Source organism: Diuraphis noxia, unplaced genomic scaffold (assembly GCF_037042655.1).
Source record: "Diuraphis noxia isolate RWA-SAM2 unplaced genomic scaffold, SU_Dnox_SAM2 contig0005, whole genome shotgun sequence".
NCBI classification, from domain to species: Eukaryota; Metazoa; Arthropoda; class Insecta; order Hemiptera; family Aphididae; genus Diuraphis; species Diuraphis noxia.
The window spans coordinates 31768217-31794309 of record NW_028301715.1 but is presented as its reverse complement, the minus strand read 5'-3'; the positions used below and the strand labels follow the sequence as shown (position 1 = coordinate 31794309).

Below are 26093 nucleotides of genomic sequence, written 5' to 3'. Positions count from 1 at the left end.
TAGATAACCATTTTATCTTAACATAGAGATATAAATATATTTTGAATTATTTTTATTCGAATCGGATTAAAAAAGTGGGTTACTGTAATGGATGGAATTAAATTTGAATCCAATGATATTATTATACCATTGTATACAAAAAATCTTAGATTTAAAAAGTCATTAAAATGTTTTGAAAATTTTACCATGTCTAATATAAGGCTAATATAAGTAAACAGCCCAAAGTTTTTATGAATGTTTTTAAGCAAATAACAACAAAAAACTCCCAAATTTAAAATGTCTATAAATAGCTCAAAAATGGCTAAAATTTCCGAACTTTAAACCGTAAGGAACAAAATCCAAAATATAACAAAAAAAATCTCTAGTCATTTTTCATTTGAAGCAATATTTCTGTTAAAAAACGTTGTCCATAATTATTTAATATTATAAAATCGTGATATCGTTCGGGTTTTCTCCTTTAGCCACTTTTATTTCGAGTACCGTTCGAAAATCGAAAAATGACCTCTTTAAAGTACCAGCTCAGGAACATTATCTTTCAGAAAAGAGGCTACACTTGATACTTTTGAGCAAGTTTAGAGGGAGAAAAAGTGTTTACAGAATAAAAAAGAAAAAGAAATAAATATAATTGTAAAACCAATACATTCCTCGCGTTGCTCAGAATCTAAAATTAACGTTCTTATACCTATATAGAATCTACATAACGAACAACGCCTTCCCATCATATCCGTAAAGGTGCCTTATAATGCATTTATGACCATTTTTTTTGAATAAGACTGAACTAATAAAAATATTAATTTAGTATAACTGATGGCAGATAAAACAAACATAATAAAATTCAAATCATTAATTAAACAATCATGCAAAATATATTATTAGTTATTACCTATGTGATTTTATTTTATTTTTATGTGCGTTGTAATTTTTTTTATATTGCATGTTAAACGGCGTGTGCTATAGGCAATTTAGCACCATGGGTGTAGTGTATAATATTGCGTACGTTATATCAATAATTTTTATATTAATTGTGTTATTATTAATTATGTTTCTAATAATATACATTAATTAATAAACATTAAAACTATATAATGGAGTGTAATTGATCACAATGTCTTATATAATGACAAAATCAATATATATATATAATTACAATAATTTTTTAATATACTATGATTGAATAATTATTGAAAAATTAAGTTATAATTATTAGGTACTATACACGGATATAATAATTATATTAGAACACTGTGTAAAACTGTATAATTATAGTAATATGTTTACTAATCAATGGTAGTTTACCGCAATACTGACAGAGCAGCGAAGCCAGTCGACGAGTATAATATATCGGAATCCTAACTTGGTATCGTCCTGAATTTAATCTCTATTGGACTACAAAACTGTAGTAGTAATATTGAGGTAAATTAGAATTTAATACAATACTTTTTATTATTGATTTGTGAAGTATAACTAGTATTTTTAAATACCTGCTGTTACATTTGAATAGCTAATATAAATGAATAATAAAACATAAGATAACAATAACTGCTAATAGAATAGTGAATACAGGTAGTATAACACCGAAGTGTTTTAAAAGCAAATTGTTGATGACAAATATTTTAAAACATTATAAATTATAAAAAAATTAAAAAAAGTATTCTCATTGGAAAATCTATAATTTAGTCTATTATCGACAATATTTTAATGAAGTCCATATATTACATAAAATGTATGATATTTTAATATACAAGTATAATATTTATAATTTACGATGGTATAATATTGATTTATTATACTATTATTCGTATTAATATTTGTTTATATATTATTTATGTATTAGTTATATTATGATAAGTAGTTAATATAATCTATAATAATAATTAATATTAATAATTCTAAAACAATATTCCTAAATTTTATTTACCTTGATATGTTATTATCAGAACTAGTTGATGATATAGCTTCAGTAGAAGTTTTTTCAGTTTCTTCATCTCCTAAAAATGACCATATTGATCGTTTAATCCTATTCACTGATCCGTGTACAAAGTTTAGAAATCTGGATGTCGATTGATCAGGCGGATTTAAACCGTCTAAGATATTATTCGGTGTTTGATCATCCTCAAACATTAAATCATTGTCCGTCTGTAAAATCAAATGAATATATACATTAATGACGGTTTCTAAAAAAAAAAAAATGAAAATACATATAACAGCCAAATTGTAGTTGATTGTTGTTTCAATAATTTTTGGAAAATTTCAATAATCAGTAATTAATGTACCTTCAACTTTATATTTTATGCTGATTAGTAACATATTATATAAAAACTTAAATATATTTTTAGTATCATATGTGATTGACACAAAATGAGTTATGATCGAAATGTGTTATTATATTAAGTATAATTACAATAATCAAGAAATGAGTGATTTAAATAACTGTGTTAACTAATTCTATATTAATTTATTAACACCGCAGTTTATCGCATTATCGTTTATAATAAATACTCACTACCGTGTTTGGTAAACAAATTAAATCGTATATAGCACATAAATATAACAAATTCTAAATTAATTCTATAAGAATTAATATTACTATGAGAAAAATTATAAGTGCATAGTTTTACTTAAAGTTTTATTATAATAAAAAAAATTAATTATATTTTCAGATTTCATTTAAACATTCGTATTATTATCAAAATTAGTACTAGGTACTAATCGTGTAATTATAATGATATCAAAATCATAAAAAAAGTAAGAAATGCCGACTTTTAATGTACAAGAACAGTCTGGTAGGAAAAAAGAGAACCTTTAAAAATTATTATTACCACTAGATCGCGCTAACTTATACAGCAAACATAATATTATTAAACCTTTGAAAACTAAGTACCAAGATAGATAATTTATTTAGTAATTTATTAACGGAAAATTAATAGTATAATATCATCAAATCATCATTTTTGATTTATAATAATTTTATGAGATAAAGTCACTAAACTTTTTATTATATTTGTAATTAATTAGTATTTTTATGTTTGCATAGCTGTTTTCAATAATATTCATATTTGGTGTGTACATTTTTTAGAACATCGTATAAAAATATTAAATATAATGTATTAGATTTTTCTTTTCAATTATTGTAGGCTAAATAAAATAAAATAATACTGATCTCATGTATAGAATATTACTATAAACTATAAAGATATATAGTATCTAAAAATTGTATAATAAACTAGTGCCAGAAAATTCAAATGCTTAGAGGACGCCTCGCCCACATATGTGTTGTCTCCATCTTATACTCAGACGTACATAACAACATGGCAAATCTGAGTTCAGCAGAACCAATTATGTGTTTTTAGTTTCAATATGACAATAAATTGGCAAGTTTTTAAATTTAAATATTATAATATTATCAACTGTGCTCTCTCATCGTTTCTTTCTATTTTAACTTAAATATAGTCATGATTATGTAAATGACTAAAATTTGGAAACACTCATAAATCATTATAAAATTAAAATAACGAAAGATGCCGACAAAAGAACACATATCTTATAGGTAATAGATCAATTTAATGTAAATTAAAATTTAAAACTAACAAAACAGAATAGACTTTGCTGACTGCTGGACATCTTAGTTGTCAATTTAGAGTGATCCATTAAATATTTATTTTACATAATTTTAAGTCATTAAAAAAAAAACAATTTTGATAAAATTTATGTTTTTGCTATTCGTATCACTATTATTTTTATAAATATTTTACTCGTTTGAATGACAACACATTTTTAATTTCATATTCCTAAGCAGAACTGCAGAAGAATATTATTCGGAGTATTTCGATCCATTAAAATAAAATTTCAAATATAACCAACCTATATCAGTTTTAAACTCCATTGTAAAATTTTTTAATCGCAATGTATATGTACATAGCAAATTAATGCAAATAATTTAATAAAAGTTCTAGCTTGATTAGAATAAAACTGCGTTCGTTTTATAAAAAAGAAATCAATTGCGTAATAATTATTAATAAATACATATATATATATATCTTTATGGATTAGATAATTTAAATTTTGAATAAGGTATTTATATACATTTTAATACACTATTAATTATTATTACGACTGACTATTCGGCACTTGTTTTAATTTAATAGGCGTGATTTTGCAGTTAATCAAATGAACATAGGTTAAAAATTTTAAGTGTAATTGATATTTGATTCACTGATATGATTACATTTTAGATAAATTTATTTATTAAAACATCTCCTACCTAGCTATTGTGAATAAATTTAGGCATAATTCATGGATTTTTTTAATCGATGCTATATTAAAAAAACGTTTCAAAATAAATACATAAATTCCTTTGATCTATAATTTATTAATCTGTCTATTCGACTGCACACATGATGCGTATGTACAGCAATTCTACTTCACACTTTTCTGTTCAATGTAGGTACTTAATTTATAGCAGGTTGTAAAAGTAATAATAAGGTGAAACATAGATATATAAATTAACATCGGTTTCATTTGATTTGTTCAATATTATATAATCATATAATTGGATGAGTTATAATTGTAAAATCTTAAGGAATAAAGTATAATTAATAAGTAATAAACAGAGCCAAGGTGATATTTATAGACAGTCAGATAAATCAAGTTACATAATAATACTACTGTAGTCATTGGAATATTATTTCAAGTGGTAAATGTATTAATAGTAATATCTTTTTCTCCAATTTCTAGACGAAATTATAAAATAAAAAACGATTATCGTATGGATTTATGACAGAACTATTTTAAATTTCTGACTTTTGACGTTTATATATAAACTGACGTAATGGTAAATGGAAAAAAACTTCAATAAAAACAATTTCTAGTCATATTGACTACCTACATGTCATAATGATACCTACCTCGCTTTTACCGAACTCATAATATCAAAAGCATTATAAGTATATGAGAGCTATTATGCATTATGTTAATGGTAAGATTATTACTAAATATAATTAATATTATATTATGTATGAACTTCATAATAACAATAAATAAAAAAGTGCTCAAGTAAATTATGAGTTATTTGTTTTATGCTTGAATTTATATTAAACATGATAATGCGTTTGAAAAATTAACGATTAATATATTATATATTGAATATATGTGGCGAATTTTGACACATACTTAAGGAATTAAAGAATTACTATATGGGTATTATACATGGCTCTTGTTAATTTACAAACTCATTAACCATAATAGAATCTTTTATCGTAATATATTATATCTCTCTCAATATTTATATAGGTTTATATTAGTCGCAGCCTAATAGTCCATGCCCATTCATTACGCATATTAAATTAGAAGCGTTCTCCGACAAAATATTTGTATCTTTATAAAATTAAAATACCGTACAATATGGACATCAAACATCAATTTTTAATGAACAACCATCAATGATGCGGTCACATGGAATAAATTCGACCACACGCTGAATAATTGATCTCAATAATAAAGTACAATTCTTTTTTATCAGATAAATAAAACTAATAATAATTAATCATTTTGTTGATCGTGCATATTCAGATTTATGCACGGGGTGTTTCAATGTGACCAGCTAGTACAGCCATTACTACAGTTTATAAATTAAAAATCTTTTTTTTTCTCAGTGTACACAAAGAATGAAAACAATTTTAAATAAACGCATCTCATGAAATATGTAAAACTAAAAAATTGAATCGAATAGAAATAGCGAACAAGTGATAGGTTAGGTATACCTTACGTTAAAAAAAACATTTTAGACACGTTTTTAATATCAGTATTATGGCTGCAGCGATATGAGCATTGAGTAATGAGCTAATATTGGGTTTCTGAGATCCCTTATGATATAGGTACCTACGTAATTTTTAGAAGTAATATAGATGCATCATGTGCACACTCGACAACTATATTATATAGCAGTTTTAACGTTGTTATAGATAAGTCGAGATAACCTATACATAGCAAATATGCAGTGCTGCTATCTATAAAAGTTGCACTTATGTAATAAATATATTATTGGAATTTAAATGAACTTTGCATTGTTCTTCAAAGCGATCGGATTAAATATCCGTTTTAACTTTGAATAAGAGTATAGGAAATTTTATTTTTTTTCCATTTTTTTATTTTAAGATAAGTTTTTATTTTGACTTTAAGAGCACTTAAGTTTTAAAGGAATTTAACACTGAAATTCGAAATGTATTAATTTTAGTTTTAGATATTTACGTGTTATCGTGTTGAAGATATTTTCTTATAACAATTTTATTATCAGAGTGGCATTTTTTTATAAAAATATTTTTTGTAAGGTTATTATCAAACATATGATTTGATTTTTTAAATTTTAACGTAATAATGTCTATAAATTGAAATAATTAGAGCTTATATAGATTGTCTGAGTGGAGGTCTGATTAAGCGTAATGAATCGAAATACCAAGTATAACAATCGTTGGAATCAAAATTCAAACCATTGTTATACTTATTTTGATGTATCAACATTTGCAATTTGCATATAAAAATCAAGTAGAAACTTTGTTAACAATTTACATCGGAAAATGAAAAATCTGTATCACCACAAGACTCGTCTCCTTAATCAACGGTCGACAACTGGCTGATCGCGATCCAAAACCGGACCGTGGAATGAAGAAAACTGAACCATCAACATGTCTTAAATTTTTTTTATCTTTATATAACTATTATAAAAATATAAAGGTTTGACAAAAATTGTTTTAGTTGAACCTCATTTATTTAATATTTTAATCATCTGGACTCCATTAGAAATTACTTGCCAATCCCTGGCATAAATGGTGAAAAAAATCTAAATCTAATTCCAAAATAATCACATTTTAATAAATGCACTATTGAAGAATAATATAGAGACGACCACGTTCCACGAATATTACATTAATAATCATCCTAATGACCTAATGTATTGTCTTTCGAATAAAAATCATTAATTTTATCGTTTTTTATTAAAGGACATTATTACTACGTAATGAGGTCAAACCTTTGACTGTCGGACTGCACTAAAATCTTCACAAAAAATTAGAAACGACAAGGTTACTGATCTATATTTTGCGATGATCTAACTCTATAATTATGTCTACTTAGCACCTCCCCCATCAGACCACATCAAACAGATTTATGTAAAACGCGTTTGTCAAAATACATCAACAGAAAACTTAAGAAGCTTACTATTAATTCGTTAAATTAAATTTAAAAAATTATTGATAAACAATTATATAATGTATATTAGTATATATAGTCATGTAATAATAATAATAATAATAAAATTAAGAATCAATATATATAAAATAACATAATAATATATAATATTATAATACCAATAATCAATATATTGTATAGTAATTATACTATAATAATTTTTAATATATTGATCGATAGCCGCTGTCGACTTGAAGGCAGCATTAAACACCAGTATAATATCATAATATACATTTACCAAACTATATATATCACCCCAAATATTGTATTATTGTATTCATTTAATTGAAATATTTCAGACAATGTACAGCAGATATTATTTTATACAACTATTTTTATTAAATTATTATACATAGGGGGTATGTTTTATTAAGAGTGACAGGAAAACTGAGAAGTAGACCAAAATATACTATTACCTATGTGTATAATAATAAAAATATATTTACTGTGTCTCGTTAAAATTAGTGTTTAAGTGTACTTGTGTACTTCTCCTTAAACGTCCAACGGCCATAAAAAGCTAATTCCTACTCTGGACAGCTATTAAAAAAAATAAAGAAATAAATGTTAATTTTAGACATTTTAAAATTTTGGCTTACGCATTGGTAACACCCAGTATAAAATATGTGTAATATACTGACGTGACGCAAGCGTCTACCAGGCGCCGTTTAATTATTCTATAAAGTTAAGAATAATTTTGACTAATTAACTGTAATGAAAAATACAGATATACCCAATTATGTTTTTTCAGATATCTAATACTGAGAAAAAGAAAAAAATCCGATAAATTAAAAAAGTTTTTATTTGAACAATACACGGCTATAAAACTTACAATTAATTATTATTATAAAGAGTTGATATTCTTGTAGACATGATTAAGCATTTAATAATTTCAAATATTTTGTGAAGTTGCGACGATATTAAAAATTATAGTTTTTATATTATATTTTTAACATTTTAATTTGCAAAGATTTATTTTATTAAATTTACAATAGTATTCTGTAATTGCTTAATAAATTTTATAGGTAAGCGTTTTAAGGGATATTAATTAATGTTAAAATTTATCATAAAACGATGGTCGATTTAGAAATCGTATTTACCTATGTAAAAGACCGACATTTAATGTCACTATATTAGTGTGCAGCCATCAATGATAAATTAGAATATTTTCTGAGAAAAAGTAATATTGTAAAATGGAATATTTAAAAATAATTTTCTGAGACGATCACTCTCTACTATTTATTTATAAATTTATGATAATCAGATGCAACACGAAGAGCAATCGTAAGTTCGAACCTTCGGGTCATATACAAAGCAGTGTCATAAAATGCAGCGCGGCCACACTTTATGCATGCCGAGCCATACCAAGCGCGTTGCATGTAACCGGATAAGATAAGATGGTATACTTAGTGTGGTATGCATACATTTTTTTTGTATAATATTTTAGTCTAGTTTTTTTTATTTTTAAAACAATAACAGTTGCACCATACTTGATTTGAATTGAAACTAAAAAAAATAACACTTATAAAATAGAAATTGTAGAGAATATTTCCGTGTTCTTTTCTTATTATTTTTTTAGCTTAAATCATTTACTCAAATTGTTCAGCTATGTTATATTTATAAATTATTTTTAATTTTTATTGTGTACGTAAGCAACACTGATATCGCGGCTTCAATAGTTATAGACAGAACTACTCTTATTCGAGAACTAGTGATGTACTAATAATGATAACTAGTGCTAACTGCTGCTAACTGCTGCAGGTTCACTCTTATTCTAGTTTTTTAAAGTTTTTTAGTCCACATTTGTAGAAATTCTATGTATTATATAGTAGTTACATTGGTAATGATAAAAAAATTCAAATATGATTTTATAGGAAAATCACCCTGTAAATACAGATTAATATTCATAGTCCGAATGCTGAATATACCAAAACATAAGAACTAACTTCAATCTGCCCGAATAATGATTAACTGAACTGAAATACTTCACAATCATCATCAGTCAATTTCCAACATTATCGGATTCATCAAAGTCGCCAATCTACAGACAAACATTTAAAAAATACTCAGAATAAGAGACAACACGTTATGTAAATAAACCTTTTTTTTAACTCAATGGTCCATCGTCCATGCTGTGCCGATTTTTAAGATTAAAAAAAATAATATAAAGTGTGAAATATATATAAGTACATTGGTTTTATAATATTTGATATTAGGTATATTAGGTACCTAGTCGAAAAAGAAAACTTAATGTTTTGTAAGAGTAAATACTGTAAAAAAAAAATATTCTATATCTATTATGACCGCGGGCTTGTCAAACAAATGTTCTGTAGCTATATCGAGTCATAAAATAACGATTGAAACATTACGCATATTATTTTAATAGTTTAAGGACGTTGTATTTTATATATTTAAAACAGCAAGCAATAGGCCTATAAAATAAATTGTTTGAGTATTAGACAGTTGATAAACGTTATGTGTCCAAATAAAAAGTATAAAAATTATAAAAGTTCCATACAAGGAGTGTTAATACTGCTTACACGCTATACATGAGGTAATTTCAAAACATATTTATGCGCGTACAAAACATAATAATATGTATGAATCGTTTATATTTTTATTTTTATCACATAATATGTGATAATATAAGAGTATCATTTATAGGTATGACCCATACCTATAACCATGTAAGTACACTTATACGCCGTATTAAACGTTCCTGGTAAAATATATAGTTTAAGAACCCAATCAAGTTTCTAGTTAAAACAAATATTTATATAATGATATTTGTGTAAATACAAACAAATTCATCAATCCGTGCATAATCGGTACATTCTACGAAGCACATTATTACAATGGAATCCATTCAACAAAAATACGTTTGCAATCTAGTAAAAATCCAATGTTGTGCAAATTTAAATTTCTAACGCTCGTAAAAACTTAATTTGACTTTCTGGTGGATATTTATTTTATGAATGATAAAGGTTGACAAACTTGTAAGAAATCTTGTATTAAATTTTTTATGAATTTCTAGCTTAAAATAATTTGCGAATTTCAGTGATTTTTACGTATTTTGTCAAAATTCAAACTTTGAACGCTTATAAAAAAAAATTGTGACAATGAATTTCTTTGACCAATAGTTTACAGTTGGACAACACTAGCATTGAGTTAGGTTAGGTTTGGTGTTGTATGGTAATAAATAGATCAGAGGATCACCTCGTAAAGATGAATTTCAAATTATAACGAATAAATTATTATTTTGGAAAACAAAAAAATCGCAATTTATTTAAATTGTCTATTCCCATTGTATTAATTTAATATTGTATCATAGTAAAAAATGTATTATTGTCATTAGACATTTATTTTAGATAAGGTTCTAGACTTATGATATATTATACCACCGACACAAATATATTTTTTTCATACCAAATATTATTATTTACTTAAATCAACCATGACAATACGATATTTATGAGATAATCATTCATCAAATATTATGCAGAATTAATTAAATACGAATAAAACACGTGGTTGACCAATGTTCAAATAACTATAAATAGACGAGACGGAAAAATCATTCGATTTCCAGGAAGTCTGTATATAATAGTGTGCCAGTGTGTGAACTAGAAGGCATTGGCATAGGCGCCTATCAATTAACGTTCATCATAATAATGAAGTGGTGAATTCACACACAACAGTTCAACGGGTGAGTAAGTACGTAATAAAAATATAGAACATTGAAAATAGTCTTTAAAATTTCGTATTTCACGTCATATAATTGATAGCATAGGAATGATAACCGCAAAAAGAGTCATAAATATTCACCGCGCTGTGCACACAAATAAATATGTATATAACCCATATACAGGCTTATAAAATATAATGCAAACACGATGTATGTATACACTGTACAGGGCGATTCATGTTCTAATTATTTTAATTATTTGAGTTCTAATCGAAAAAAATATTTTTTCAAATACTTTGATTCGTATACAGCACAGGTCAAGGAAATCCGTGTGGAGATACGAACTTCTATTTTATTTCAACGGGAAATCGTTTTGCTGCAAATTGTCTAAAAGATAGTTTACTAAAAATTATGCGAATGATTGAATAGGTACCTAAATCGAAAATTGAACCGATAATTTTTTAGTTATTGATAAGTGATTATTGATTAATAACTAATAACTTAATGCACTTAAGATACTATATAATCCTCAATTATGTTTTAATTTTTTTTTAATGGGTTGGGGTTTAAAACTAAAAAACCACCCCCGAACAGGGTCGTGTGTTTAACTGCTGCAGTGTGTGTAAATTGATACAAATTGTTGGTATAGTGCACTTATATTTATAATTACATGAACCCACAGTAATATTACTTAATAAACGTCATCGTCGTTGTCGTTAATGTGCTGTATAAAAAAAAAATTATTAAATATTGAAATACACAGAAGTATATTATTTTTTATGCGGTTGTTGTAGATTAGACGATACAAAGTATATGACTCATATTAAGTTCGTGTACATACACGTTGTATGCGGGCGGGTGTGACATATATTATAAATGAATGACATGCGAAAACGATGGCGTTATTTTTCCTACTTGCCTGACTAGTTTTATTTAATATATACATCGTAGTCGTAGTGTATCGTTGGTAATTATTGCGCAACGTTCGAGATTAATTGCTCGAGTATTTTACACGTTTTTTTTTATAGGTTGTTTAATATTTTATACTATAGGTACCTGCGTCGTTTGACAAATTCTCTATTCGAAAAACAAAAGCAATACAATATACGAGTTAGAACAACATCATCAGCTGCTGCTCTTACGAAAACTGAAGTATGCATAAGTGTTATACGTGTATAACGTTTGTCACACCAATGTCAAACTGTAATCTTTATTGTACAATATAATAAGCTACCTTACCCGAACCTATATGGGTAATACATAGGTATGTCTATATATCACCAATGGGAATTATTATTAAGTTTTTATAGTACATAAACTACTATTATATTATATAGTTGTATTATATAAACGATCATGGTCTCACTAAAAAACGTGAATTCCCTTAATTTTTTAATAGGTATATCAGTGTACGTACTACGTTCCTCACTCGTTGTGGTTTAGGTATAATATAATAATAAGTAAATTATTGACTCATACGATATATCTTAGGATTAAAATACAATACGTTAGAAAATTTAAAATCGTCGGCGATAATTTTTTCAACTATTCTAATAAAGGCCGGCCACATCAATCGATAAAAAAGTATTCATATTATCTGACATTCGCAATTATACATTTTACACTATTATATAATACAACTGTACCAACAAAATATTTTTGCTGAGCTGTAAAAAAAAATTCGAAAAGGAGCTGCGTATCCCGATAAGTTATTTATCTAAAAGTGTTTTGTTTGTGCTTTGGCTAATAAAATAAAATTTATAAAATTATAAAACCCCCATACCTACCTAGCTACTAGGTATATCTACGCGACACGTAATATTGGTAAAATTATTCATTTATAATATTGACGGAGCAAGGCCACATTCTTTTTTCGATGTACAAATTAAGTACACAATATAGTTCTAACCTATAAAAGTTGTTGCATCATATGGTACATGGTATGTATAAATATTTTACAGTTTATCATACACATACCATATATCATACAAGGTGTTTCATAAACTTGGACGAAATTAAATTTAGTGGTATGGTCTTCATGTTTCACGATAAAAATGATTTCATTTCTGTTGGTTTTGTTGGTCAAATTTTCGATTTGAGGTTTTAATAGTTTAGGAGATTTGTTTTATTATATTTAAGGTGCGTTATAATTTCGAACAACCCTTAATTTTAGTACTTAAAACATATATAATAAACGCTTGGGGATAGTGCAGCCGCAGTAACTGTGCGCAGACTTCGAGCAATTATTGGCCGTGATGAGGTGTTTCACACTTAAGTCGAAGTATATATACAAAACATTTAAGTATAATTTTTTTTTTTTTTTTTAACACTTCTTAAAGTTATCTCTATATAATTTCTGTCTATGTAGTTTATGAAACACCCTTCAAAAGTATAAAAATAATAACATCTTCTCCTTTTAGAGCGATTCTATAAAAAATTGCAACGCGCACATATTATATAGGTATAACATAGGTGCCTATGACGTCATTCTGTTACGGCACTTAATATAACAGCTTTAAATAACGAATATCGAGGACTCGTATATAATATAACATAAACCACATCCGAATAATCGAAGACCGACATGTATCGTTCCTATACGATGACGACGATACCATTGAAAACATCATCTAGATGACATCATGAGTCCGTTATAGATGCATAACTTGTCTCGTCGGCTGCAATACTAATTCGACTGATCAAAAGTCAATATTATACAGTTGCAGGATCGCTACGCACACCACATTTGTATACCACGGTATAATATTATGTTCACGAGCCCTTCCACACCTTTACCACGGTATTTAATAATAATATAGATTCACGCACTACACACATAATAATAATAATAATATTCAATTGTAGAGCATGACACGTATCGGATTACGTGGCAATAAATGCTGGTATATAATTATTATTATCGTACGAAGAAACGAAAAACTAACCAAAATCTAATGAAACGTTTATTCTGCATCGAGGAACGTGTTATTACCAAAAAAAAAAAAAAAAAAAACGATTGTGCACGGTAGTATAATATATTTTATATTGTATATTAATTTCATTTATAATCTTATCGAGTGAATAACTATAATGCTATAATATGTTATGAATTATGATATAAGACACGTAGAATCCCTTCACCAACAAACTGAGAAACACAAAATTACTCGTCAAGAAATTAAACTATCCTTCCGGCACAAAAAGAAAAGAGGAAGTAACCGTCACTCGAGCCAAAATAGGCCATTCTTACTTAACCCATGTACATCTCATCAAAAAAGAACCAGCACCCATATGTGATACTTGCAACGTAACTCTATCAATTGAACATATCGTAATCACCTGCCCCAAATACACTGAAGCACGCAAGATACTCCAAAATCCTGCATCACTCTATCAAGCCTTCAAAGATGAAAACACAACTGCAATCAGTACATTTTTCCATAACATAAACACTAAATACCCATTGTAAATAATAACTATAAAATGTATTCCAAAATTTAATGTACACATATATATATTTTCCTTTCTTTTTCTAGTATACATTTTGATTAAAGTAGGCTAAAAACCTATGTTGTTGAAGCCTTAATAAACTTTTAAAAAAAGGGACACGTAGAAACAAACTGTAATTATACTTATAATCAAAAAATAGATTCTCCGATTTTATATTTTAAATTTAGTGCTGTTCTACGATAATAAGCAAACAATAATTATTAGCAAAAAGTTCCGTTTGAAGTCCATCATCAATCGTGAGCATATTAGTTCAGTTTCAGATTCATTCGCTATTAATGTAACTAAAATAAAGTCAAGTGTACTCTATGAGTTTATTTTCCAGAAAATTTGGAGTAGGAGCAATGGAAAACGATCCGTTTTACTCCACGGGCACCCATACGCGTACGAATAATTACATATACATCGCTATATATATATATATATATATATATATCATATTATATTAATATTTATAATACAGTCGCCTGTTATACACTCGTGTTTACAGCGTGTGGTTACGGCGTGACAAAACAGTATAAACATCGTATTCTGGACGAAATCCAGCGCGACCGCCATTATTTCTTATCATTGTGTATGATACGATAGTGCCGCTCTAATATAGAGTCGACGGACCCGTCAAAGTCTGGCATCGCGATCATCGACTTTTACTGAACATTGGGCTCTCTATTCGTACGCTGCTCCATCGCTGTCGACGCGGCCGTCTACGCCAGACGTGTTTAATAATAATAAAATATTCATTTTATTATTATTGCAGTGGCGACGCGAGTTATAATAAACCACTGAAACTGTGTCAAACGTTCCGGGGACCGCGGATTATGTAGACGGCCGGGCGCGGCATCGTGCAGTTTGTGGTGTTGTGGTTGCGGCGGTGGATAAGGAAACATCATACGCGTATACCACCCACCTATATAATGTGGTATATACGATAATATTCCGGCATGGGGAGGGGGGGTGGAAATCCTTAAGACGCGGTATTTATCTAACAACCACATGTATTTATTGTAGATAAACGATGTATATTTATAGGCAGGTATACCTGCAGTAATAATGTTTCTAAAATCATCTTTTTTTGTAGCCGAGAGTATTTAAATATAATTAATTAATATACCCAAATATAAATATTAACATAACTATTATAACCGATCTAGCAATAAACATTCATCGCATACATAAGATATTAAGATATAACCTTATCTTAAATTACGTTATCACAGTATTGCTGTATATTATTATTTTAAATAAATAACTCTTTCCGACTCGTACTGCAGTATAATATTATGTACAGACAATATTGATATTATAAACGTTGCGAGATCGATTCGTCGTCGTGCGGAAAATATAGCATAAATAATAATAGCACATGAATGAAATAATAATTGATCGTGTAAAATTACGATATTTTCCGCAATGTACGTCGTATATAATATCACTGTTCTATGATAATATAAAGTACAATTTTTCAAAAAAGAAAGAAGAAAAGACACAGAACAATGGTTGCAGATAATATATTCAATTGTGTTTAACTACATTGCGTTTTGCCGTTTATGGATTATCGTGCGTACAATATAATAATAATGTATTAATATACAACTCGAGTAAAATACTATTAGCTTGTATTTAATTGCTTCGTTATATTCGTTTGTTTTATTTTAATATATTATATTATTTATTACGTAACATAAGTATGTGTAAAGTAAATTTTATGATCAGCGTAAACGGATGTAATATACATTCATAATCATTAATCAGTATCAGTTGACATAAAATCAAGTAAATATTCCAACAACGAACATAATTTATTGTTAATATTGTATTACTTTTATATAATAATATTTAAACCTACTATGAGTACTTTTAATAGCATACGGTGATGCGAGTATTTAAAATGAGACGGGAGGTGTTATATTATTGTTGTTATTATAGTTATTGTGATAAAAGTGGTTAAAAGAGTAATAATATATAATAATAAATGACTAATTGCGAATCGGATAATTTCACACAGAGAAAAATTTCTTTGTTCGAACATTATGTCCCAACTAAATACATCTTAACGTGAAGTTGAAAGAAGCTACAATCAATATAAATCAATATATATATATACATATACTATAAGCAATCTAATGCAGTGGCATATTTACAATTTTTGATTAGGGTGGGGGGGGTGTCATATCATAATACAATAATTTATAAATATAATTATTATTATAATATTTAAATATTTAAAATTTAAGGTCTCCAGACGCATTCAATAATTCTTGGGGGGGGGGGGTGGAACCCCCCCCCCATAAATACAACACTGATCTAATGGATGATCATTCATTTTAGAAAATTAAAAAAAAAATTATATGGTCATTGTCAGTGTTAGGACTTATCTAGATCAATTTATCTAGATAAATTATCCAGATAATAATTATTTTATCTTTTATCTTATCTAGATAAATAAATATAAGTTATCTAAGTATTTATTTTAGATAAATATTTGACTTATCTAGATAAATTTAAAAGATAAATTTTTTAGTGAAAATTAGATAGATCTGTACCAAAAGTATTATTAACTATGTGAATTTTGTTTTTGGTCCACTCGACAACTTCTTCAGCAGGGTGACTTCCCAAATTTTTATTTATGCTTTGTTACTCCCTAGAGTCCCTCGGATCTTATTGGTTCCTTATATAATTATATGTGTTGAAGTTAATGTTTGGTGATACACATCATGATATAATAAGTTAAGTCGAAAATAAACATATTATATAGGCATGTACTTACATGACATTATATATGTTTTTTTAAATTAGTTGTTTTAATTTTAATTTCTATAATTATCTGTTATTTATCTGGATAAAATATTTTTATCTTTTATCTTTTTGTTAGATGAATTAAATTTGTTTATCTTTTATCTGTATCTTAGATAAAATTTAGTGTTGTTATCTTTATCTTTATCCAGATGATTTTTTTATTATCTGTTCCTAACACTGGTCATTGTATGAAGGTTTATAGTAATAACACGTAATTCCATACGGTTTGAACATGAAATATAGATTTAATGATAAATATAAATCGATAATAGCTAAACAATTTAAAATATTTAATACCAATTTTTAATTTATACTATAAAATTTATAAGTATATGATAAACATTGATGATAACATTAATATACATTAATTGACAAATCTTTTTATTATTCTATCTGTTAAAAATTAAAGCACGTATTTTTAAATAATATAATTAAAAAAAAAAAAAAGCGTAATTCATTATTTTCATTACCATATAACTATACTAATCTTAGCTTCGGTTATTACTCACGCGACTATTTAAGTTTGAAAATGTTTAATGTATTACCAAAAAAGGGATGATGGATAACATACATATTTTGAACCTCGCCTTTAAGTACTAATCTAAATAAAAATATTTAGGTACAATATAATTCATTATAGACTTCTGCATTATTATGGTCGACTCCGACATAAACATGTTTAATGTACATAAACGACAACGTTTGGCCGTCCGTCTTATCCTCACACATGTTATACTAATCAGAGAACATGTATACAATAATCTCACTTGAGTTGTCTAAAAATGTCTATCGTACAAAGTACAAACAGACTAGTATTAAAAAAAGATCCTTACTAGTTATATACGACCATCACTCTCGCACAGAACTTAAAATTAAAAACATATTTTACACGCCACATAGCGAGATGTTGATTTTTATCGAAAACGATTATTTTGGCAATGATATTATTGCCTTGTTATTATTCATACACACACACAAATGCACGAGAACTTTGTATTAACAACGATTTTGGTTTAAGCTAAAATTTAAATGTTAACATCGAAAACCTACAACAGACTAGTTAAAATTATTTTTATTCCAATATTTAGACTAATTTTCTACAGCATGTTTTATATTCCGTTGAAATTTTGTAAATATAAAATTATAATTTTTACAAATTCAATAATAATATAACAATAAAATTATTAAAATTATTTTATTAATATTCAATCAATTGTTTTACTACCTAAATCTAAGCAGTATGGGACATGGGTATACCTATAAGTACCTACATATTATATCATGTAGAGGTAAAAATATTAATACAAACCGGTATAAAGTAGTAAAAATTGAAGTACCTAATTAAGAATTCTGTATGAGATATAAACATTAACGAATTGACATTATCTGAGAAAAAAAAATTATCGCAACGTTTAATAGGTAGTGCCACTTCATTCTAAACATTGATGCTTTTAGTGATGTCATTGACAAATATATAGATTTAAATATAGGTGGTTAACTAAATCTTGTAGATACAAATTTTGATAATTCACTTTTAAGGTCAATGAACACAAGAATAGAGAATGTGGCATTATAATCTAATTATTTAACTTCCAAATATGTATTATGTGTTGATAGGTGCCTGATGTTTGCTATGTAAGTACCAAAAATAATGATAAATTATAACATATAATAATATATTGTAATACTAACGCATTTTATGTTTTAAAAGAGCAACATTTTCAAAAAAAAAAAAAAAAAATGTATAGTGATCAAAATTTATAAAATACCTATGTTATGAATAACAATTATGCAAAAAAATATTTTTCAATAAATTCATATTATATCCGAGATAACGAGTGTTTACTGTTAAAAGGATCATTCTGTATATCAATAATGATATTGTACACTATTATACCTGTTGTATTATAAGGATAATAATGATTAATACGATAATTATAATACAATAGAATTATTACTCAATGGCGATTGACGACGACATGTTATGACGTGTTTACATAAGAATCTATGTTGAACATTATCTCATATTAAATAAATTACCGATACAATGTTATGTAAATTAACGATTTATCGTTATTTCAATAGCACCATAATCATAAACGAACATAACGATCTGAGTGTAATTGAATGCATAATAATAATATTATGTGGATACGGTTTAAGTCACGACGATTAAAATGTTTTCATCCGTTTGCAGTGTTCCAGTATATATATAATATATATATGCAGTTTGTACGCTTGCACACGCGATAAATCTCTGCATAGCACAAAAGTTGACATTTATTATACGATAAGTACATGACGTTATAAAGTATGTATATGAATTATACATCATAATATGTATTTATGTATAACCGTAAGCGTGATTGAGATATCATTATGAGCGACACGATTATAAGCATATAATAATATGATGATTGAAACACGAATACCAGAGAGACAGCAATAATTGTATATTATATTGTGTATATATACGCTAAACCGTACGGTAATAACATTAAATCTGTTTATTAGAAGTCGAACGAAAACAAAATATGTCATTTTGTGTCCGACAGTATTATATTTTCATATTATATACTTATACGTCGTCACTTTTTTTATTGTTGTATATCGTCTGTATCATACTCAGAGTGATAACAATGTAATAGCATATACATCCACGTGTGTATGTGTGTTTGTGTTTGTCTACGGGTGGAGGGACAAAAGTTTAAGAGAGAGAGTATGAGATTTCAAGCATAGTTAAATAAAGAGAGAGAGAGGAGCGGACGAGCGTGAAACGGAAGACACGGTGCAAATGGGGCCATTGTCGCTGCGAAGCACGTGCGCCTAATAAGCGTTTAACAAGTCGTCCGAGCGCATAAGTCCTTAAGTCAAAATAAATGTGTAACATGATGGCGGCGGTGGCGGTGGTGCACGACTCTGGTACCCGGGGCACGTCTTGCTCTCAAATTCATACATGTTTAATGCTTTGGCCTTTTTTCACACCCCGTCCCCGGGCCCAGGGAAAAAAAACAAAAATTGCCCTCGGGCTATTTACGACCATTTACACGTAAATCATACGGATGTTTTGTACCTGCAATATTATATGTGTTATTCCGCCTCAACCTCTCCTCCGCATTGCAAACATAATGCCTTCATTTTCTATTTATTCATTTTTTTCGTTTTATTTTTATTTCTTTATCACAGTCATATATATTATGTTATTACCATGTATGTTTGTGGCCCTTAACATAAATATGGTATAAGTTTATTACACTTCACGTAACTTTGGCATATATCATTTTCATCCAAAAATCGCTTTTTTTAAATCGACGATATTAATAGATACTATTTTGTGGATATTATATTCGTTTTGATTTTAGATTCAACGAATGTTGCTTTGATTTTAAAATGAAGTGCATTGTTTTTTTTAGGTTTTTATAATTATAATTTATTTTTAATTTTTTGGGAAAGGTGCTTTTTTCAGTTTTTTCAATATTGGCGACCGGTAGATCATGAAGTAAATGTTTTCTATTATTATAGGTGGTATTATGGAGTTTAGTCGGATCAGAAGCACAAATATCACAATAATTCTATAAACAATAGGGGGAAACTAATAGGTAACAATAAGACGAAGACTTCAATATTTATTCACAACACCTGCAGTTTTCGATAAATTCTATTATTTTCTTGTAGTTCAAAAAACTATAACCATAGACTAAAAATGAAGGTACACCACATGGTAAAACTTTTAAAATATTTTGCCTCTTTTTAAGCTACACGTAAATGTTAAGGATTTTAATTTTTCCAATTCATGTCACAAATAAGAGAAAACTTATTCAAAATCTTTAAAAATTCAAGACAAGCGTTTTTCTTACAACAGTTCAGGTACCTATATCAAAATTACAGTCACAATTTTTTTTATAAATTCATTATATTTTTAATTTTATTCCCAAGTCTTGAAAACGTAATACTAAATATTCTCTTATACCAATTTAAAAATATTAAACTCACATCATTTTAAGGTATGTCGGTATTAACTAATAAGTTATAAGATAGAAGATAGGTAATAAAAATAGTATTTTATGATTTAATGACTATAATGTTTTAATAATTAATTAAACATATTATGTGTAATCTATGCGATATTTTCCAGAAAAATTTGTTTAACAATCGTAATAATAATAGAAAAATAAATTACAAAATATCATTAATAAAAGATATTGACACATCATTTCCGCTCAGAATCGTTTTTCGTATAAGAGGTAATTTATCATCGATTTAAAATATTTAATTCCCATTCATTATAAAGTGTTCCACTCAATGACAAGATACAATCAAAGTGTAGGTACTATACAAATTACAACATAGCAAGTTTTCCGGAACTTTATTTTTAACTTTTGATCAAAGATTCATTGTAAAATTATTATAATTATTTGTTTAATTTTATATGTTTTATAACATTATGTTTCAATTGCTTGAAATTATTGCGTTTTCCATACCAAGTATTCATCTCTATTTAGAACAATATATGGTCGCTAAACTAAAATTAATAATATAATATTATTTTTCTTACTGTTAAATGGTTATTATTATTTTTGATGTATCGATGAATATAAATTTCAAGACCTAAATTATTACCCTCACGTCGCAAAATAATTGGAAGTATAGTTTTGTGTCAAATAAGTTAGTATTCAGTATTTATAAATAAATTTTAAAAAATGTTCTACAACCGTATTAGAAATAAATGGCAAAACGAATGGCTTAAAATCAACACCAAATTAAACGAAATAAAAAGAACAACTGAAAAATGAAATAACCCAATGTCTCTCAAAGGAAGAGACGAAGTTATATTAAATCACCTCAGAATAGGTCATACACACTTCTACACACATGGCCATCTAATGAGAAAAGATCCACCAATAACACATGCTTTACGTGAGGATATCCAACCTCGATCAAATCACTGAATGTAGACACACAAGAGGCCCGACAAAAATACAACATAATATAGGTACTTGAGCGACTTCGCGACGCACTGCGTTCCGACGAAGAACCCATCCAAAACATATTATTATATTACTTTATGAAAAATATTAAATTGTACAATCTAGTTTAAAATAATTAAGTACCATATGTTAAAAATCCAATGGTCACGCTATCGAGGCTTCCTTCTTATTACTAAAATAAATAAATTAACTAAAATACTTTAACTATTTTATACCGTATTGAAAAATTGAAAATTTAGTTTTTTGTGGAAAAAGTCAGTAATGAATATCAATAAAAAATAATAATATATTCCTAGTCACAAAATTGCAAATGTGTAAAATAAGTCAGTATTTATGAATAAATTATAAATAATTTAATTTCAATTTAATCGTTATGTCGTGTGATATACTCTGAATATAATATGTTTCATATATTTGTATTTAACTTTTCAAATGTTTTCGTGGTTACTTTTTTTTCAACCTATAAACGTCCAAAATTTAAATTGACCAGGGACACTTGGCGACCTTCGCGTATATATGTAAAAAATCCCCATCACAGCATTCTTGTCGAGTGCGTTAAAATATTATATTAGAGAATTCTTAATCATAAATCATACTAAAAGACGCCTTAGGTGATATGGTATCGAACTATATTATGTTCTACAAGAAATATAGTGTCAAGACTCTGAGCGAATAGTTTACCTCAGAAACGATATATGCACGCGTCTTTAATAATATTTTGATTTTCCACAGAGTAAAATATCGCTTGTCCGACACGCACGCAATTGTGTTTTCGACGTTTCCGTCATAAATATATTATCTACAAAGTAATTACTTTACACGCGCATATTACGTATGTATTCCACGGGGGGCGTATAATATTATACCAATGCATTATAATAACGACGATGACGTCTGTTGAAGTCGTTTCAAACCTCGGGATCAACCTCAGCGGTCGCGCGCGCTGCACCTCAAACGTTTTCGGGCGTCGTCGTTGTTGTCGGTTACACGCCGCTATGTTTATGGCAATATTTTCTCGGCGGCGGCGGCGGCGTCTAGTCGGAAAAACGGTCACGCGTCTACTTCCCCGTCCTACCCCCACCGACCGACGTTATTGGATCTTCTCGCTGAAAACTCGGACAAATTTACCCTCTTATATGATGACAGCGGTGGTAGGTTTTTTTTTTAAATTTATTTTCTCCTCTCCTCCTCCCACTCACTGGCCCCCTCTCCAAGCTCAGCCACGGAGAGTGCGGAGGAGCGGCAACACCGTCCCTAACGCGTACTACACACCGGCTGCAGTGTTGCGGCGGTGTGATTTACAAGTTTGCCGACTCGGCGGGGCATTTTAACGTCGTCACAAAGTCCGTTTAATAAGCCAATAAACGAGTTGTTGTTCTGACACGCGGAGATGACGCGATCAATGGAATACGTGAAAGTGTTACCGACGAAAATATATAATATCACATACAATATAAGCGAACATCCCGCCGCAGCCACCACCATCATACCGCGGGTGTAGGCGGGCCGGATGCTCGTCTGTATAATGTTGGTATATATATATATATATGCTGTGTGTGTGTTATTATATTGACGCGCGGACGATGGGTGAATTGATGAGAAATTTATGTTTTTGGAATTTCGTGAGAAGACTTGCTGCTGAGATTTGACGTGCCAAACCGTGTATGTATATATATACCTATATATATGTTGTAAAACACGCGCATAAACAAGAAAGAATGCCGGAATTCTTGAATGTACACAGGAAACGTTCGGTGAACAAAAACACACTTTGATTGTTTACAAAGGTTATGTATAATAAAGGTAAGTGGGTAGTAAAAAAAAGATATATAAATGAATACATGCGCGTAATGTGTAATGAAATACATAAAATGATCAAAAATACCTTCAGTGTCCACATTGACATGATTTATAGGTACTATTTGAAGGCCTGTAGATACAGGTTGTCGCATTTACAATAAAACGTGGACTATCAAATGTCATTCGTATTACATATGTATATTCTTAGTCAAGGTGGATTTTCACTGTACAAGTGGCTAAAATTTTCGAAATTCTATAATGAATAATAAAATTAATAATATTATATGAAATTTTTTTAATATAACATACCAAAAGCAAAAAAAAAATTAATTAACTGTACCTACTGTGTACGTTATATGAGATAATATTACAGATAATATGCGGTCATATGTCTTTTACCTGATATTGTAATTGGGTGAAAGAATTTACTAATCAATATTGACAATATTACACTGCACACTGCTGATAAAGGTCACATAGTAAGATAATAAGCTCAAAGTGTAGGTTACACTAGGATAAATGTAAATGATAAAATTTACAAATGCTCAAATGATTAATCAATACAAAAAAAAATATGAGAGATCCTCGAGAGTCGAGAAAACTAGAAATCTTAAAAACAATTTTATAATTAACATAATATTATACTCTTTAACTTTTAAAATATTGGTACATTCTGTATTTACTTAAAAATATATTAAATATGTTTTTTGAAAGAAAAATAATGTCATTGTAAGACCAATGTAGTTTGTCACACCATTCAGTACACATTTAACTAGAATATTCATTATGAAAATATAACAAATTATAAAAAATGGTATTTCATGTATTCAGTTAAATAATTCTCTGTATGAAGTTCAACGAACGAGTCTTTAAAATACAATAGTTCAGCGATCCTTCATTATACAAAGCACGTTCTCTAATGATTCTACCAAAAAATTTTGTAGCAGTTTCGAAATATGTGTTTTATTGTTTGATCGTCAACTTTTTATGTTTTATAACAAACAGTTGGAATGCATAAATCTATTTTGATTTATTTATTTTAATTTAGTAATTATATGATTCAAATAAATCATCGTATTACGAGTTCTTATACCCCAAAAAGCGTTGTTTGGAAACGACACGATTTTACTTATAGGCTTAAATGTTTAATGAATGCATAAAATATTTATTGTGGTTTTAAATGACTAGCAATTCTTTTTTGACATTTTAGTTTCTTTAAAGTGTATGTCATACATTTTAATATATGTTCGAGCGTAAAGTTTTTGTACAAATAAAAACAAAACAAGTGCGAATTCTTCTCATTAAAATAAAAATTGGCATCATTAACCTATTGCATTCAAATGGTTGAATTTTAGTTCACCGAAAGGTTCAACAGACATAATTATGACCGTAATCGAAGTACTTATATCTTAGTACATTGGAAGCTGTTCTTTATTCTACGTAATAATAATAATAATAATGATAATACGATATGATAAAAGTTTTAAGAGTTATTTAGTTTGTTGGTCGTTGGATTACATAATAATATATACTCCAACTCTAAGTATAATGCTATCTGACAAGTAAGAAAAACAAATAATTATCATACATATAGCTCGATTTACTTTATTTCTACAAGTTAAAAAAGTTATTTTAATTAATTGGTATACATTTTAAATAATACCCATCATAACCATACTATCATCATTCATTGAAAGTATTTTAAGTTTTTGATCATTAAAAATAAAAATTTTTATATAGGTAAATAACCATCAAATTACAGGTGCAGCTGAATACGCGTTTAGAATGTAACTAAAAACCAAGGCAAGTACTTATTTTCACTATTTATGATGCCAAATGATAGTATGTCACAAAAAATTATTGAGCCGTGGACATCCTTCACACGTTTACAGTTTAAGACCACCGTTTTATAGGTGGGTAGTCGATACGATGATTATATTAACAATGAATTCAATGATTATAATATTAAACTCATTATTATTGATAATCTCTAAACATATAAAAACCGAGAAAGTAACTCTGCTGTATAGCAGGTTTATTCGTTCCAAGTACACCTCTTCTTTGTACCTAGATTTCCA

General features: G+C 27.9%; 1 protein-coding gene across 5 annotated transcripts in view; it reads right to left on the bottom strand.

The window, feature by feature from the left end:
• trol (terribly reduced optic lobes) overlaps positions 1–26093 on the bottom strand; it is a 169312-nt gene that overhangs the window by 98697 nt on the left and 44522 nt on the right. For all 5 annotated transcript variants that reach the window (XM_089228212.1, XM_089228215.1, XM_089228214.1 and 2 more), the window contains exon 3: positions 1919–2136. In XM_089228212.1, coding sequence (XP_089084338.1) covers positions 1919–2136 — 218 coding nt within the window. The remainder of the gene's footprint in view (positions 1–1918; positions 2137–26093) is intronic.